A 17,611-nucleotide genomic window follows, 5' to 3' on the forward strand; every position below is an offset into this window, starting at 1 on the left:
ATTATCAATAACATTTATGTTCGATTTTGATAACGTAAATAATAGCGTGTTATTGTTTGTACGTTATGATTTTGCTATCATTTGTTCGGTGCCATTCGAGCAGTAAAGTAACGATGAGAAATGCTTCGTATGTTAATTAATTGTTTAATAAATAATCGTTTAATTAATCTATAAATTGAAAAACTTTTACAAATTAATATTTTCATGTATAACAGTATATGTAATAGTAAAATATTTCGGCAACGAATTATCGATAATACGGTGTTCGACTTTGGCAATATAAACAATAGCGCACTATTGTTAATATGTTACGACTTTATTATCATTCGCATGGTGACAATCGAGCGATAAAGTAGTGGTACGAAACGCTTCGCATATTGTCGAATTTTTTTTCTAAACACGATTACGATTAGTATCGAAACATAATTTGATATAATTACTAATAAATAAAAATAAATTAACTTATGGTAAACGTCATGAAAATGTATTGCAACGATAAATCTTTATCAAATCGCAATTATTAATTACTGCGAATAAAAATTGAAAAAGGGAACATAAAAGGGAATAAAGAAATTAATTTTATTATGATCTTTCGATTATTGATGCTTATTATAATAATTTCTCTAACGATACTTATTAGAATTAAATAAATTTCGACCAATGCTTTAAATTTTCTTAATCGGCAATCACTCGTAGAATATTTCAACGACGAATTATAACAATAACATAATATAAGTCGGCCTTAGCGATATAAACAGAATCGCGGTAATGTTTATGACTTTTATGATCATTCGCACAGTAACCTTGAACAATAAAATAATGACGTTTCATGTATTATCAAATTCTCTCTCTACATAATCAACCTTGGCGATATAAACAGTGTAATGTTTCTGACCTACAATCATTTCATCAGTGGCTTTCGAGCAGGGAGGTAATGATGTGAGACATTCCATATATTATCAAATTCTTTCTCTAACAATTATTTTGAACATTGCTTTATATAATAGATTTTCTCTTATCTTTTATATTTTTATTTATCGTTTATATTTGCGAATTAAAATTTATATAGCATATTACAAAATTAATTATATATTATATTATATATAAAATTATATATAATATAATATAACCCTCCCATGGGGTACACCTTGTTGCGGTGGGAGGGCTTAGTATCTGGACGGTGTCTTGAGATTTATCTTAAATTTTTCAATTTATGATAAATTTTATGGTGCCTGAATGGGAAGCTAAGTACCCTTTCGCGTCGTCGGTGCCGTCAACGTGCCGCGGACGGCAAGCGCTTCGTCAACGCGTCGCGTTAGGTATACCTAAAAAATTACCCTTTTAAAAAAAAGGTAAAAAAAGGTGCTAAGTCCGCGTAAAAAACAGTATATGTATTTGCAAAATAGTGTATTATTAACTGTAAAAAACTACTGTATTGTATATCAACAAAAATAATGATATCAAAAAAATTGCGCTAAGTGAAAATAAAAACTTATAAAAATACTTTAACCAAAAAAAGTTATATAAAATAGTTGTTTTAATTTTCTACATTATAACCTAGAAAAATAATGATATCCAAAAATTACGCTAATTGAAAATAAAAACTTAAAATATTTTAACTAAAAAAAATTGTACAAAATAATTGTTTTAATTTCCTACAAATAATATTAAAAAGTTGCGCCAACTGAATAAAAATTTTTACTATAAAATAGACATATTTCCTTTTTATTTTCAATATTAAAAGAAAAATGATATTAAATGAATTGTAATATATCTATTATAAAAAATCGAATTGAAAATATGAACAATCATATACATTGCAATAATCATATGCATATATCCTGAAAAGTTTAATTAAAAAAAAAAAGAAAATGATAATACATAATACAAAATTAAAAATGATTAAAAAAATTAAAAATTAGAAATTAATAAATAAAGTGTTGAGCGTTGACCAAGGAGACGTTTCTTAATGAATTTTTTTCATATTTCGACTTTGGATCATAATATTGCTGTTCACGATGCACGTAGAGCAAAAATAAAGACACTTTTTTGATATAAATCAAGCTCAAGCTATCAATTAAGCCTAGTAAGAACTCGATCCGTTCAGCGATTATTTCAATATGATAATCTCGAATATCTCCAACTATCCGACTCGCGTAAATATACACGGAGTGTATATCTTGTTGCTTACGCGGGACTTACAATTAGCCCAAGACACTACCGTGTCTCATGATATCGGTCATTGTCAGAATGCACTGTGACACATAAGTACACAAACTTATTTCGTAGTAGCTGATGTAACATCTGCGATATATTTTTCTCTAGCAAGCCTACCATACCAAATATCGTACATTTTACATCAGCTGCTACAAGGTAAGCTTCTGTTCATATATGTCACGGTATATTTCAACAATGACAAAAAAAAATATATATATATATATACACTTTTAAAAAAAAAATATATATATATATTATATATATACTTTTTTATATAATAAAATGCAACAATTTTTTATAAATGTATATGGCAGATTTAAAAACATAATATTAAATATGTATTATTTAATATAATATTGTTTTTTAATGTCATACAGCGTATATAACACATTATATAAAACATTCTTATAATATATAACACAGCGTATATAAAACATTCTTACTTATTCATAATTATGTTTCAGATGTAGCAAAGTTAAACATGACATTTCGAAATCAATAAGATGAAAACGCCTACAAAAGGTTAATTATGCAATTTTTTCTAGTGCAATTTTTTCTAGTTGCAATAAATTCTACAAGTTTTATGAATATGATTATTTTAACATTGTATAATTATTTCTCTTCTCTGACATTGAATAAGTAATCATTAGTGTGATATTATCGACTATAAATCACTTTACCAAGAAAAACGTTATTCCTACCTACAAATTATTATCATATTAAACACTCTACATCTTATATTGAACCACATTAATCGGCTTTACCAAGAAACTTTTAATTATAGACATAGTAAGTATAGACCGAGCATACATTGTTTAAGCGTTATGCATACGAAAAGAAAGACAAAAGATGTAAGATGAGTTTCTTTCTCTTTTCAATGCCGGAGAAGTGCGGAGCACTTCTCCACATCTTCTCGCGCCGATTCGTCATGGAGGGGCGAGGAGATAAGGAGAAGTGCTCCCCACTTCTCCGGCATTGAAAAGAGAAAGAAACTCATCTTACATCTTTTGTCTTTCTTTTCGTATGCTTAACGCTTATACAATGGATGCTCGGTCTATATTTACTATGTCTATGCTTCTAATTAAAAGTTTTTTACAGAATAAATCAATTTATATAAGTATTTTACAGAATAAATCAATTTATATAAGTATTTTACAGAATAAATCATTATATATAGAGATGCTATATCTGTAGAAAACTAATAATAGCAATGAATACAAATGAATTGGAAGAAGAAATAAAATTAAGATTCAAGTCAGAAAACGCAATTGATTTAAACGATTTCAATTATAGCATATAATAAGTTGTGTTCTTATGTATATAAAAATATTTTGAGGTTACGTGAGAAATAACCAAAAATAATGCTTAAATAATTGGTCTATATAAAGAAATTGATTAAAATATAATAGAAATCACAGAAAATTTTTATTCAGTCTCCCTATAAAATAATGTAGTAGCAAATAAGTGTTACATATAACAATTAATTACATGAAAATTTCACAATGCAAAAAGAGGAAGAAAAATAAAAAGTGACCAGCGAAATAAAATTTCCTTAAATATTATTTTTTTATATACATATTTTTTCCAAAATAATCTGTAATTTCACATTAAATGACAAAAACATATTATATATTCAACATAAAATATTATATATTTCTGTCTTTTTCATTATATTATTTACTACAATGTTTCCAACCTGTTTCGAATCGATATTTGTATCAGTTTTTTTGCCATTTACATAATGTATAATCGATTAATAGGAGGAAGAAGACGTAATAAAGAGAATCGTTCAATATAAATTCCGCATCGTTCAATATAAATTCCGCAATTTGCACTGAGGACAGTAGTTTTCGATTGTGCTGTGCTCACTTCATATCGGAAATAAATGTCATCGCGGAACTCATCTATTGTGCTAGTTGGATAAATATTAATACTGTATGTATTGAATAATTTTATTTTTTAAGAAGTATTTGATATTGATTGATGTTGTTATATATATATATATATATATATATATATATATATAACACAGATTTCTACATATTATATCTAGACCGTTAACAAACAGCTATGACTCATACGAAATATAGAACATGGCCATTTACAATTGGTCAAATTGTTATCAAATATCGCAGAATTCGATATGACATGTCACTTGATAAAATCAAATAAGATATGATATTAAAAACATGTACATTTAAAACACTTTAAAGTAAAAATAAAGTAATAAATAACATTTAAAAAACAGCAATTTCGATTATATTTAACATAATACAAATTATCTTGAAATTTTTTAAATCACATAAATAAATAAATTTCTCCTTCATCCTCCGTATATGAAATCAAATATCAAAAATAGAAAAGCAAATTCTCATTTATACTAATTATTTGAAATGTTTAAATAAAGAAAACATTTTGGCATAAATATTTTGCAAGTAAAATGAGAATGTGCATTAGACTAAACACTGTTCTAATAAAATTTTAAAATTTTTATGAATGATAAAATCAAGACATAGAAAAAAAATAAAAGAGAGAGAATACAAACTAAAAATTTAAATTTAATTTATAATTATTTAGAAACAATAGAAAAAAGTAAAAAAATAGTCATTATAATTAAAACTTATCAAGCGAACAATTGTTTTCTGTTTTATATCTATCTTAGTTTCATTCTTTGTAACAATTAGTCCAATAATTTATTATGAGCTTCAATTATAGTACTAATCAGTTTTTTTATACAAATTTTTAGTTTAAGCTCTTCTTCTATAAACAAAACATATCTAACATTTAAAAAATATTTTTATTAAAACTAAATTTCTTGCGTACACATAAACATGGATTTATTTATTTTATTACTTTTCAAATATTTCATGATAAACACTCACATTCATTCACATTTTTAAAAATAAAACGATTAAAATTAACAAACAATATTGACGATATTCATAACAATCTTAAGATGCTCTCTATTTTAACTCTATTTTAAATAAGTGCAAAATTCATCAATTTAAACCTAAAACAAAATTTTACAAAGTTTCTGAAATAAAATAATACAAGAATGTATTTACGCCTTTAGTCATGCATTTGCACGCAGTGATGCTTTAATGCGTCATAGAGCTAATATAAAAACATAATATGTATCTAAATATGTATCTAAGCGCAAGAAATCTAATACAAGCTTATCTAATCTGTTGAGCGCACATAATTCTAAAGAACATGCAGCTAAATTGCTTCATTCCTGATTTTCCACATTTGTATGAAGCAGTTTTTTCTTATTTAAATATGGTTAATACCTTTCAGTGCCACAGCCTGATATATTGCTGCAAGCAGACCTAACCTTTGTGATTAGATAACATATGTACGAAATCACTAAATCATGAAATAACAACTTACGCATCAAACTTACAAGATATTACTGGCTGTGATCAAAATTTCAATGAATAAACATACTTAAAAAAAAATATGATTTATAATAATATCATTGGAAATAATATCATTAATCAAGCAAAAACAGTGATCAAGCAAAAATGAAAATATAAAAACAGTTGTTAAATAATTATACATATTATTTATAGATAGATTTATAGATATTATTTAAGATTCAAAGAGCAAATGATTAAAATAATCAAAGATTTAATCCTTGATTATTTTAATCTATAAATAATATGTATAATTATTCTATAATTATTCTATTTATATATATTATTATTCTAATATGTATAATTATACATATTATTTATAGATAGAATAATTATTCTATAACAACTGTTTTTATATTTTCGTTTTTGCTTGATCACTGATTTTTAAATGATGATTAATTTGTTTAATATATATTATTACATATTATGTAACTTGCATAATTCTTTTCATTATAATCATATCTCTTTCTCTGATTTAGTGAAATTTTCTCCTCTTATCTTTTCATTTCTTTTCTCCGAAACTATCCATCGACCTATTCGTTACCCTTCTCTGGCATCATAAATACATTTTTCTATGCAATTTCTATTAGCATAGTTTTTACATAATTGCACACGATACTATAACCAAACCAATGCACGCGATAGTAATTTTACATGGGAATAAATTACACTAGTACGTATATAGTGAAATGATAGGTAGATGAAGCCAAACGGGACAGCAAAAGGAAAAAAAGAAAAAATAGGAAGTATAAAAAAATAACAATAAGTAACAATAAAACAATTCATCGGACATCACAGCAACATAAGATGCTTTTGCCTGTCTTCTGCATCTTTTTCCATAATATTTATTAATTAAAATTTATATTATTTATATTATTTATATCATTAATTAAAATTAATGAAATTTCTTTTGCAACTCTTCTTCCAATCAGAATAAAGAATTAGATAAAGAAGTTTTGCAATTTTTAAAGTACATTTAAATTAAACATAGATTGTTCAAAATCAAACGAAACATCCGACCGCCAATTAACGCGAATAATTATTCGCGCAGTAGATTTCGCGTGTAGTAGATAGCGCCCGCTCCGAGACCGCGCGGACCGCTTCGCTGCGAATTAGAATCTCAGCCGACTCGGAAAAATAACAAACACGAGCGACCGCTCATTTTCGAAAAGATTCTCTGCTTTCTTCGATTCAACTCAAAACTAATTTTTCATCGTTCAAGAATTTTCTCGAAGGACGGTATAAAACCACGCACCCTATGCCGTGTCCATCACTTCAAATTTTCCGCCAGTCTAAAACCGCGCTGTACAAGAAACAACGAGTAATAGATTTTCGCTTTTTTCGATTTTAATAGTCTTCATCGCACTGAATCGACTATTCTCGGTACTTGCAAGGCAGTGGCCTGCTTGCATAGCATTTGTTCGCCGCTTTCCTTCTTTTGCAAATTACATTTTTTTTGTACTCTTTTGTGTGTGGAGCAAATATAGTCAAATAATTCTTTGTCTTCTCTTCCACCTTTTGATTAAACTACCCGGATCACGGGTATATATTCGTACATAGATATAGCAACATTATAATTAATATTAACCTATCAATAATCTATAATTGTAAAATGATATAAATATTTTATTCTCTTTTTAACATATGAATATGTACATATACATTATTTTGCTTTAAATGTAACTATACAATTAATAATAATATCTATATGCATCGATTCAATTATTAAATTGATGCACGTATTTCTAATTGCAAAAATATCTTTAATTCAATTTTTAATTCATTTCGTCTAATGTCAATCAAAATAAAACGTGTAAAAACGTGTAAAAATCAATTAAATGAACAAAAAATTCAGCGAGTCAGCAACATATTCAATGAGTCATGATTTTCATGAAGTATAATCAGTCGAGAAGCGACTGCCACGAACAGTTCAAACGAACAGTTCCAACGAACAGTTAAACAGTGCGTATGTATGGATGTAAATTAATATTAATTATTAACATAATTCTTTAATTCATATTAGTTGTATTGTTTTTAAAGTCATATGTTAAAAATAATTATCTTCATTAATATTAACATTTCGATAAAAAAAACGATGAAAATAATATATTCATAATTGCATATTCACAATAATGTAGTTCCGTTTTACTTATGATCGTGTTCAGTCTTTGACGAGGTCCCACACGGACTCATTGTTCTTAAAAATTGATTTTAAAAATAAAGTTTGTTAATGTGCCTTGTGCTTTGTACAAGATTATTATCTATGCCGACACTCTGATTACCACTACTTCGGCTAATTTTGTATACTTGATAAGGACCACAACCATATGGTCGAAACGTCGTATTGAATAAATTATATTTCTGGCTAGTTGGGTCGACTACACAATCTCATTTAACCTTCTGAAAATTCGACTAGCGATATTAAGCTATCTATAAATTTCCATATTCATAATTATTATACATATGGATAACATATGTAATAATTTTAGATTGCGCCCCTTTAATTTTGTGAAGGACAATGAACACCACTATAAAGATGATTAAATTAGAAATGCCTTCATTTAAAGAAATATTAAAAGATACTGGAGGAAACGAACAACTTCTAGAAGAGCTACTGATTAAACTTCGACTATGGTTGAAGCAGCAAATTCATCTTCCTGAAGGTTTGCATTTTTAAATTTAAAGATAAAAAAGTAAGATCTTATTAGTCAATTTATTATATATCATCTTCAAATCTAAAGAGCATATTTCGTAAATGTACTGATAAAAATATAATTAAAATATATATACACATAATTTATATAAAAGGAGAAATTATGCGCGAAGAATTAGTAGATCAGAAATCAAATATTAAATATTTAAGAAACAATATTTTCTCTCTTAGTTTATTATAATAAATACATATTATATGTTATGAATCGTCTCCTATCTCCTGAATAATAACCGACTAACAATTCAACATACAAGATCACTATAGAATATAAAATGGCAATTATTTTAAAATTAATATTAATATGTACATTTATATTTATGTTACAAATATATATTTTACTGTATGTAATATAAAAAAATATTAATTTTTATTATATCTAATATACGTATATAACTTTTGCGCGCATAATTTCCACAAAGTGGATTATTTTATTGCTTTTCCAAATCTCATAGCTACGTGTTTAATTATTAATAATTCACAAAATTAATATGTTACATCTTTGTAATATATATTGACAAATATAATAGGATTCCAACCTATTTGTTTATATTTATTTATGATTTCTTTTATTCATGAAATCTTATGCATATCGTATGTAATAATCAACATTATTTTATACTTCACAGATATCTCTGAAAAACGATTAAAGTTCTACATTTACAGTGCAAAATTTAATTTAGAAAAAGTTAAGAAACGCTTGGATTTGCATTATACTCTTCGTAATCTAATTCCGGAGGTTTTCACAACTCGTGACCCATTGGCTGACTGTGTGCTTAAAGTAAATACATATATGTAAGTCTTTAAATAACACTTCGAAGTTGTCGGATTCTTGCATAATATATTAATATTTAAAAATTTTTTTAAATCATAAAAACATTTTATATCACTAAAAGTATTAATCGCAATTTTATATAATAGTATAATATAATAATATACACACAAGTATAATTATACGTAATTATTATACATAGTTAATTTTTTGCTCAATCATTTAAGATCGATTATTTTTGATTCAAGAAAAAAAAGAAGAGAAAAAAAGAAAACTCATAAAGACATTGTTACAAATATTTCTTTATTTCTTTCAGACAAGTTGTAACCCTACCAATATTAACATCAGAAAATTATAGAATAACTATAGTACGGTGGTTACATTCCGACAGTTCTGTATTTAATGTATATGATCTTATAAAGTACGTATATCTACAAGTTAAACGTAATATACATAATATGTGCAAACAAAACAGTATTATACGTGCACAGTACAACAAACAAACAAACAATATTAATGCAACAGGAAATTTTTTAATTTTATAAAAAAATATTTTATATAAATACTTTTTTTATACTTATTTCTCTTGCCGCGTATGCGAGCATGAATATATTATATATTCTTATATTTTTTTAAATTTATGAATTATCGAATCTTATCATGCATTTCCACGATCGTACATAACCATGAAAGAATTTATGCGCAAGTCACGAGATGTTGTAAAAGCACACTCAAAAAACGCTCTATTTAGGATAATATAATCATATAATATTATAAAAAGATATATAAATTAAAAGGGAGGACACGCACGGATATAAAAACACAATAATTAACAACGATGGAAAGAAGAAGAAAGAAAAAAAGAAATTGAGCTGTATGCAACATTTTACAAGCTTTTTATATTATGATTCACGCGATGCTCTTTTTTACTGACGAAATTATTATGTAACATTATTAGGTAAAGCGATTTCGATTTCACAGGGTCGCGCTATCCAGCTGATCCAATCACAATGGATCGATTTTTCGCTTTATTCTGCACGATTTGTAAAATCTTCTCTCTCTCTCTCTCTCTGCGTAAGTTAAATATGCAAGTCCTTTTCTCTTATGCTTGCTATTATCGATAATGAGATAGAAACAAGATACTTTCACGCCCTGCTTTTTCCTCTAGTCTACTACGATTCTACTACCCTCAACAGTACACATCGAAAGGAAAAGCTAAAATCAATAACTTCGATAAAATGAGATAAAAAAGGAAGTGCAGGAAAAATTGTTGGCCTTTTTTTGTGCGGATTCTTATACAACATCTCGAGATTAGATAATTTTATATTTTTTATTAAATGAAGCAACTCGGCAACAAATTATTTAATTATTTAATAGATAATATTATTTAATAGATTTGATGGATGATAATTGATTGTTATTATATATATATACACCTATATACCTACATACATATACACATATACCCAAAATATTAATATACACATATACCCAAAATATAAATATTATACAAATTTTTATTCATCTTTGTAAAAATATCAAGATAAAATCAATAAAATCAATAAAAATATACTATTTTTTTAAATATTACAGATATTTCGGCATGATAATGGAGACACGTATAGAGGAAGATATAGTTAATTCCGATGTTCTAATTTACGATTGTACCAATTTGACTTTCGGTCATATATTGAAGTATACACCAGTTGCAATAAAAAAATTCGACATTATTTTGGTATTTAAGAAAAAAATTTCTTATATGTATATACTATACATATAATATATACTTTACAAAAATTAATTTTTATTATTCAATCTATATAGGAATCATACGGTTCAAGAATGAAAGCAATTTATGTGATAAATACACCAAGTTATTTTGATGTCTTAATGACAATAGTTAAATCAGTAATGAAGGCCAAAATTGTTAACCGAGTATGTTAACCGAATATAATTTAAAACTAGAAACTTTATATTTCATGTGTATATGGATTGGAATAATTATATAGTTTTAATTGCAATTATAATATTTTAGACACATCTTTATACATCCGGAATAGAATCAATATATGGGATTATACCAAGATCTCTTTTACCACTAGAATATGGTGGTGAACAACCATCACTGAATATTTTATCAGGTACAATATTCTTTACTTCTTTAAAAATATGTTTTTTTTATCAGTGACTTTATTTCGATTTTAAATATTTAAAACGAAATGTTAAAAATAAATACATAGATAACATTTTCACTTGAATATTAATCTATATGTAATAAAAAATATTATCTCTCTTTAATTTTCATGTAGCTTAACAATAATTATTTTATTTTCACAAAAAATTCTTTTAAATATATTCATAAATATATTTATTATATATTTAGAATGTAAAACATATACTAAACAATGTTCAAATTTCTTTGATATTGTTTCAGATATGTGGAACGCAAAATTGATAGAACGAAGAGAATGGTTCCTGAAGGAAGAAAAAGTTAAAGTTAACGAATCTCTCCGATCAAATTCTGTAATAAACCCGGACGATCTATTCGGAGTTTCTGGAACATTTCGAAAATTAGACATTGATTAACGTGAAAATGATAACGTGTTATTTTAAAGGTATAGATAATAAGATTTATGTTATCGGATATATACATACAGATATATGCACACACCACAGATTAATAGATCTGTACACACACTATAAATAGTTATATGTAATGTAAGGAATTCTTAAAAATATTAATATTCATAAAATAAAATAAATTTTATATTGACATTGTACGTAAAAAATAAAAATTATAGCATACAAGTAGGACATTATTTAGGCATTATCATAATAAATGATAAGTATATGACAAATTATACAAAAAAATGCACTGAAAAAAGACAATAATTGCATAATAAAAAAAATTATAGTTGAGATTCCTATTTTCAAAATTATTACTACTATAACATTGATAATAATAACCTTGTGCGTAGTAATAATAATTTTAAATATAATTGCCACTAAAAATATATTTATATAATTTATATATATATATATTTATGATAATTATATTTTTAGCAGCAATTATATTTAAAGTTATTATTACTATTATATATATATATATATATATATATATATATATAATTATATATATTATTATATATGTTATTATTACTATTATATATATATATATATATATATATATATATATTATTATTACTATTATTATATGTGTGTGTGTGTGTGTGCGTGTGCGTGTGTGTGTGCGTGTGCGTGTGCGTGTGTGTGTGTGTGTGTCGTGTGTGTGTCGTGTGTGTGTGTGTGTGTGTGTAATCATCGTAATCTTATATGATATATAAATTGTTATTGCAATATTTTTAATAATTATTATACATCTTTTTTTTCTCTTAAAGAAACTCTTCTTCTTCTTCTTTAAAAACCTATGTTTGAAAAGCATCATTTAGCTATAAAATAAAATAATCCCCTTACATGTTATTTTTAACAGTTAAATATTGAATCTTGTAATTATAAATTATTTTACTATCAATTGTTGTGATTGCGAAACAGACAAACGCTCGATAAAACACGATTGAACATATAATTCTAAAACTATCGATGCTGTCGACTATATTTTGAATGTGAGACAAGGGCAGCATTGTCGAGAGTGAAAGGGGATTGTATGTTATAGGTACTCGTATGTTCAAGTCCTGAGGGAGTAGACAGTGAGGTCAGAAGCACGATAATGGGGCTAATAAATGGCCTCGGACCGCCCTTTGCAATGCATCCTTGACTCGTTGAAACCTTTCGAAGAACATGTATCATGCTGAAACCGCAATTTTCACGTATATATCAGCTTTTATTAATATATGATACTATCAATTTGTTGCTGCATGTAAAGTCGCGCATAAACGTATAAAACTTATAATATGATTTCTTACAGAATATTAAAAAGTAAACAGTAAATTATACAATATTAATAAATGTACAATATTAATATTAATAACAATATTACTTTAAAATTAATTCATATATGCGATAATTATGTATATAAATAAATCATCTTTTATTTATAATATAATACATTTATAATACATTTATATATTTAAAGCAGCTGTTATAAAATGGATAATTAATTTGAATCTCTTATATATTTTGATATTCATTAAAGTAAATTTATATTTCCTAAAGAAAAAAATCAAAATTTCACAAAATACTCATACATAACATTTTTTTAATGCTACATAAATATGCAACGAAAATCACATATACAGTAAACAACACTTACTGTATTATATACACATTATTATTATATATACATTATTCTATATATCATTGTATAATAAAGATTTTTTCAAATTATAACTTTAAGAAATGAATACTGTTTTAATACTACAGAATTAATAGCTAGAAATCAATAGTCATTGTGTCTCTGCAAAGCATTGTCTCGTTTACAAAAAGAGCAAAGGCTGCTACGAATGGCTGAAGAGTCGGATTATCACACAATCTGTACGTACTTATTTTCAATTTCCAGCAGAAGAAAGGGATAGAAGTTGTCCTTATCTTGCACCAATCCGTGAAGACTTACACCAGAGAGAAAACTGAGAGATGTCATGGCCTGCTTTTAGGTGATCCCTGAAAGCGATATTCCCTCTATGGACATTGAAAATGTGGACATGAACTACAAAGCCAATATCCATGAATGTTCTCAGAGGATATCATGTGCACAATTTCTAGTTTCATTTCGTGCTATGTGCACGAAATGCCGGTAGCACCAGAGTATAACAAGACACTCATGTATATAAATTGATAGTAAATAAATTATGCAATCGTGAAAGATACTGTAATCTTCTAATGTAATGTTCAAAGATGAAATAAGTATTTTTCTATATTCATTGCCATGTTTATATATTTTTATTTACAAAACACGAAATGCCTGCTGTGGAATAAAAACATTTTTAACCGTTATTTCTATAAATCTTAATTATAGCAATAAACTGATCTTTGATATTTATTAATCACTTTTTTAATTATTTAAAAAAGTTATTATATTATTAATTATTTACTTATTTATTTATTACTTATTTAATTATTAATACATGTATAGAATTTGTCAAATTAATCACTGATTGTTCTAAAGTTTTTATAATTAAGATTCGAAAAATATAGTTGCAAAATATTTTAAATATCTCTTCCTTTATATAAAATATAAAGAATTCATATGTTCCATTCTAATATAGTCAACATTATTTATATACTTTTATTATAATTTTCTTACCAGCATAATATTTTTATGCTTAATATTTTATACAATGTACTAAATTATAAAATTTAATATAATTACAAAATAGTATTACTATTAATAAATAGGTTGTATTCATACTGTCTTTTAATTTCTAATCATTTCCAATCATTATGCATTTCTATTATCTATTTCTATTATCTATTATTTTCTTCTTCGAGTTCTTGGATTATTATGGATTATTGTATATTCCTTGGTGTTAAAATCATAGGGATTATCATCATTTGTCATGCTTATTCCTTTCTATGGAGTCCATCGAAATATTTTCTATGGACATTTATTCTCTCGAGTATAGATATTCAAATCACTCAGAGAGAGAGAGAGAAAGAGAGAAAGAGGAGGAGAAAGGATTTGAAATATTCAAATCACTGTAGTTGTCTTTTTTCTATTTTCTCAATTACTGTCTCTTTTTCTTTTATTTTATTCAAAAATATTAATATAATTAAAAATAACATATATATAATTTTGATATCTTTCTTAGTCTGACTCTTTCCCTTCGACTTGTCCGGCATAGGTAACCCTAAGGCCGGCATTCATAATTCATTCTTATATTTAAGATCGTTTTAAGTAAGTTGGAAAATACAACTATTTTACTAACTGATCGGAATCTCAAGACGTGATCTAAGATCATACTTAAGATTATTTTAAATATAAAAATAGTCTACATATATGAATATCGGCGTATTATACGTTACTGCCGGCATAGCTCTTAGGTTCATTAGAGTACTCAAACCTCATCCGGCAAATGCCTCTGTAAGGTGCAGATACGAGGAAAAAATTTTTTTTAAATTTTATTTTTATTTTCTTTCAATACAGGGTTTAATACAAAAGTGAATGTAAAATATAATTTGAAACTTAATACAAAATAATTTTTATTTATTACATGGAATAATTTAATACACGAAAATGTCTCTAAAATATACATATAATAAAAAATTTACTAAATATTTTTATCTAGTCCAGACAAACCCGATTAGCGATGATTAATTATGCAACATTTATCATTGATAATCGATATGCGATAATAGAATTTAATAAGTTTTATGTAACGTAAATATATATAATCGTGATTAAAAGAATCATTAATAAAATTATTGATCATTTCTTCGATTGTAGAAGAAAATATTTGCATTATTAGCGCATTTTGTGTAGATTATCAAAGGAAATATTCAAAATACGAAAAAATAAAATAAGCTTCAATGTAAATCAACAATTAAATTACAAAATAAATCGCGATTTAAAATTCGCGAGAAAACGCGAATAAATAAATCGATAATAATAGGAATATTCGATTACGAGAAATATACGTATAATTTTTATAATATGATAATCAAAACTATCAATAGATACGCGACATAATTATTATCACACAAATGATGATACATGAAGATATTTTGATAAACATTTGTGGTCCGCATTGTTTATGAACAATTATTACTTTAATGATATTTATAGAATAAAATATAATTCCCGCGACGTTTTATCTCGTTTTATTTTTCAATTATTTAAAATTTAATTATTTAATTTAGAATCAAAACACACAACAAAACAATCGAATCATAAATCGAAATAATTAACATAATAAAAAGCTTTGCGATACATGAAATTAACAAATATTATTTAATTAATCCATGTAATCTAAAACTTTTAGACACTTTAACATTTCGTGTATATGTTAAAGTACGTAAAATATATCAGCAGTGAATGGATAATAACATGATCGGCCTTGGCGGCGTATGACGCGCTGTGTTTACATGTACGGTCTTGATATCATTCACACGGCAACATTCGAAGAGTAAGGTGCGAAATACTTCGTATATTATTAAATTTTTTCTCTAACGATAAAACACAATTATGACTAGTATTAAAACATAATTCGCTATGATAATTATAATTAGTACTTGCTAAACTTTTAATTGTAATTACTACGCGATCGGGAATGCCGTGCAAAATGTCTCGCGATTTTTGCGTATACTAATATTAATTAACTAATCTTAATTAATCTTGTTTTCAGGAGTGAAAGTGAGTGCAACGAAAAAATAGCGAAGGAAAGGAAAAGCAAGTCTAAAAAGCACTGGGCCACGTACTAAGCAACATTATCCGGTAAATAGTTTATAAATTATTTATCATTTTATCATTTATTTTATTCAGATTATATATATATATATATATATATATATATATATATATATGTCATTTATATTCAGATCATATTATATATTGCATGTTTTCTCAATAACGATTCTCTCTCTTTCCCTCTCCCTCTCTCTCTCTCTCTTTCTCTCTCTCTCTCTCTCTCGCTCTCTCTCTCATTGTAAATTATCTAAATTATTTAAGTTTTTAAATTATATTAGTATAACATATATCTAAAATATTCTGGATTATCTTATTTTAATATACTTAAAATATATATAATAAAATATTCTTATATTATTTAACACTTTTACATAGATAGTAATATTTCATAAACTGTTTCACAATAATATATTTAAATATTTTATACATAAAAGATTCCATAATGAATAAATTGTTTAATAAATAATCAATTTTAATCAATCAATTAAAACACTTCTATAATTCAATATTCTATGCGTGTGTATTTTATAGAACATAAAATATTTCGACAACGATTATCAATAAAATCATGACTTTGGCAAGAGTAGTGCGTTGTTTATATATTACAGTTTTGCTATCATTTGCTCGGTGATATTCAAGCAATAAATAATGATACGAAACGTTTCGTATACTAATTAATTGTTTAAATAATAAATAATCATTTAATTAATCTATAAATATAAAAACTTCTACAATTTAATATTTTGCGTTACAATCAAACAACTAAACTTCAAATTTTTCTAAAATGTAAACATAAATTAATTATTAATTAAATGACTGCTATCACAACTTTATTTATTATTTTAATATTTTCATTCTTATAATTCGTATATTATACAGCATATAATATGCGAATCAGTAGCATACGCATTGCTGTAGCAAGTAGCGAATGAAATTTTAATCTCGTGTAAAGGTAAATCTCATGTTGCTCTTTTATCATTTAAGTGCGTATATAAGTATGATTATTTTGTATGATTATTGAGAGTTTCGTGCAAAGTGCGCCACGTATTTGATTAATTATAATTAAATCGTGTTTTCGTGAGTGAGTGAATGCCACAAAAAGAAATAACGAAAGATATATAAGAGAAGAAAGGAAG

The 17,611-nt window shown here is 25.7% G+C and overlaps 1 protein-coding gene across 3 annotated transcripts; it reads left to right on the forward strand.

The window, feature by feature from the left end:
- Positions 1 to 4,043: 4,043 nt before the first annotated feature.
- Positions 4,044 to 13,746, forward strand: LOC109610462 (alpha-tocopherol transfer protein-like). Of its 3 annotated transcripts, none has more exons than XR_003123466.1 (9): positions 4,044 to 4,152; positions 8,123 to 8,296; positions 8,973 to 9,138; positions 9,432 to 9,536; positions 10,709 to 10,850; positions 10,940 to 11,050; positions 11,151 to 11,256; positions 12,795 to 12,942; positions 13,632 to 13,746. XR_003123466.1 is itself a non-coding variant. In XM_025413075.1 (9 exons), exons 2-8 carry the CDS (start codon positions 8,152 to 8,154, stop codon positions 11,699 to 11,701), a joined length of 927 nt encoding a protein of 308 aa, XP_025268860.1. In that variant the 5' UTR covers positions 4,047 to 4,152; positions 8,123 to 8,151; the 3' UTR covers positions 11,702 to 11,730; positions 12,789 to 13,034. The 3 variants fall into 3 exon arrangements, 2 of the variants coding, with proteins under 2 accessions (XP_025268866.1, XP_025268860.1); XM_025413075.1 differs by lacking the exon at positions 13,632 to 13,746 and adding an exon at positions 11,550 to 11,730 and having other exon boundaries at positions 4,047 to 4,152; positions 12,789 to 13,034; XM_025413081.1 differs by lacking the exon at positions 13,632 to 13,746 and having other exon boundaries at positions 12,795 to 13,036.
- The last annotated feature ends 3,865 nt before the right edge of the window (positions 13,747 to 17,611 follow it).

Source organism: Camponotus floridanus, unplaced genomic scaffold (assembly GCF_003227725.1).
Source record: "Camponotus floridanus strain SB8 unplaced genomic scaffold, Cflo_v7.5 scaffold11, whole genome shotgun sequence".
Lineage (NCBI taxonomy): Eukaryota > Metazoa > Arthropoda > Insecta > Hymenoptera > Formicidae > Camponotus > Camponotus floridanus.

What these genes read in the sequence shown, in the direction of transcription:
- LOC109610462 (XM_025413075.1), top strand. Translation starts at nt 8,152, where the DNA reads ATGAACACCACTATAAAGATGATTAAATTAGAAATGCCTTCATTTAAA. An exon ending in GCAAATTCATCTTCCTGAAG is followed by an intron (nt 8,297 to 8,972) that starts GTTTGCATTTTT and finishes TATACTTCACAG; the next exon opens with ATATCTCTGAAAAACGATTA. An exon ending in AGGCCAAAATTGTTAACCGA is followed by an intron (nt 11,051 to 11,150) that starts GTATGTTAACCG and finishes ATAATATTTTAG; the next exon opens with ACACATCTTTATACATCCGG.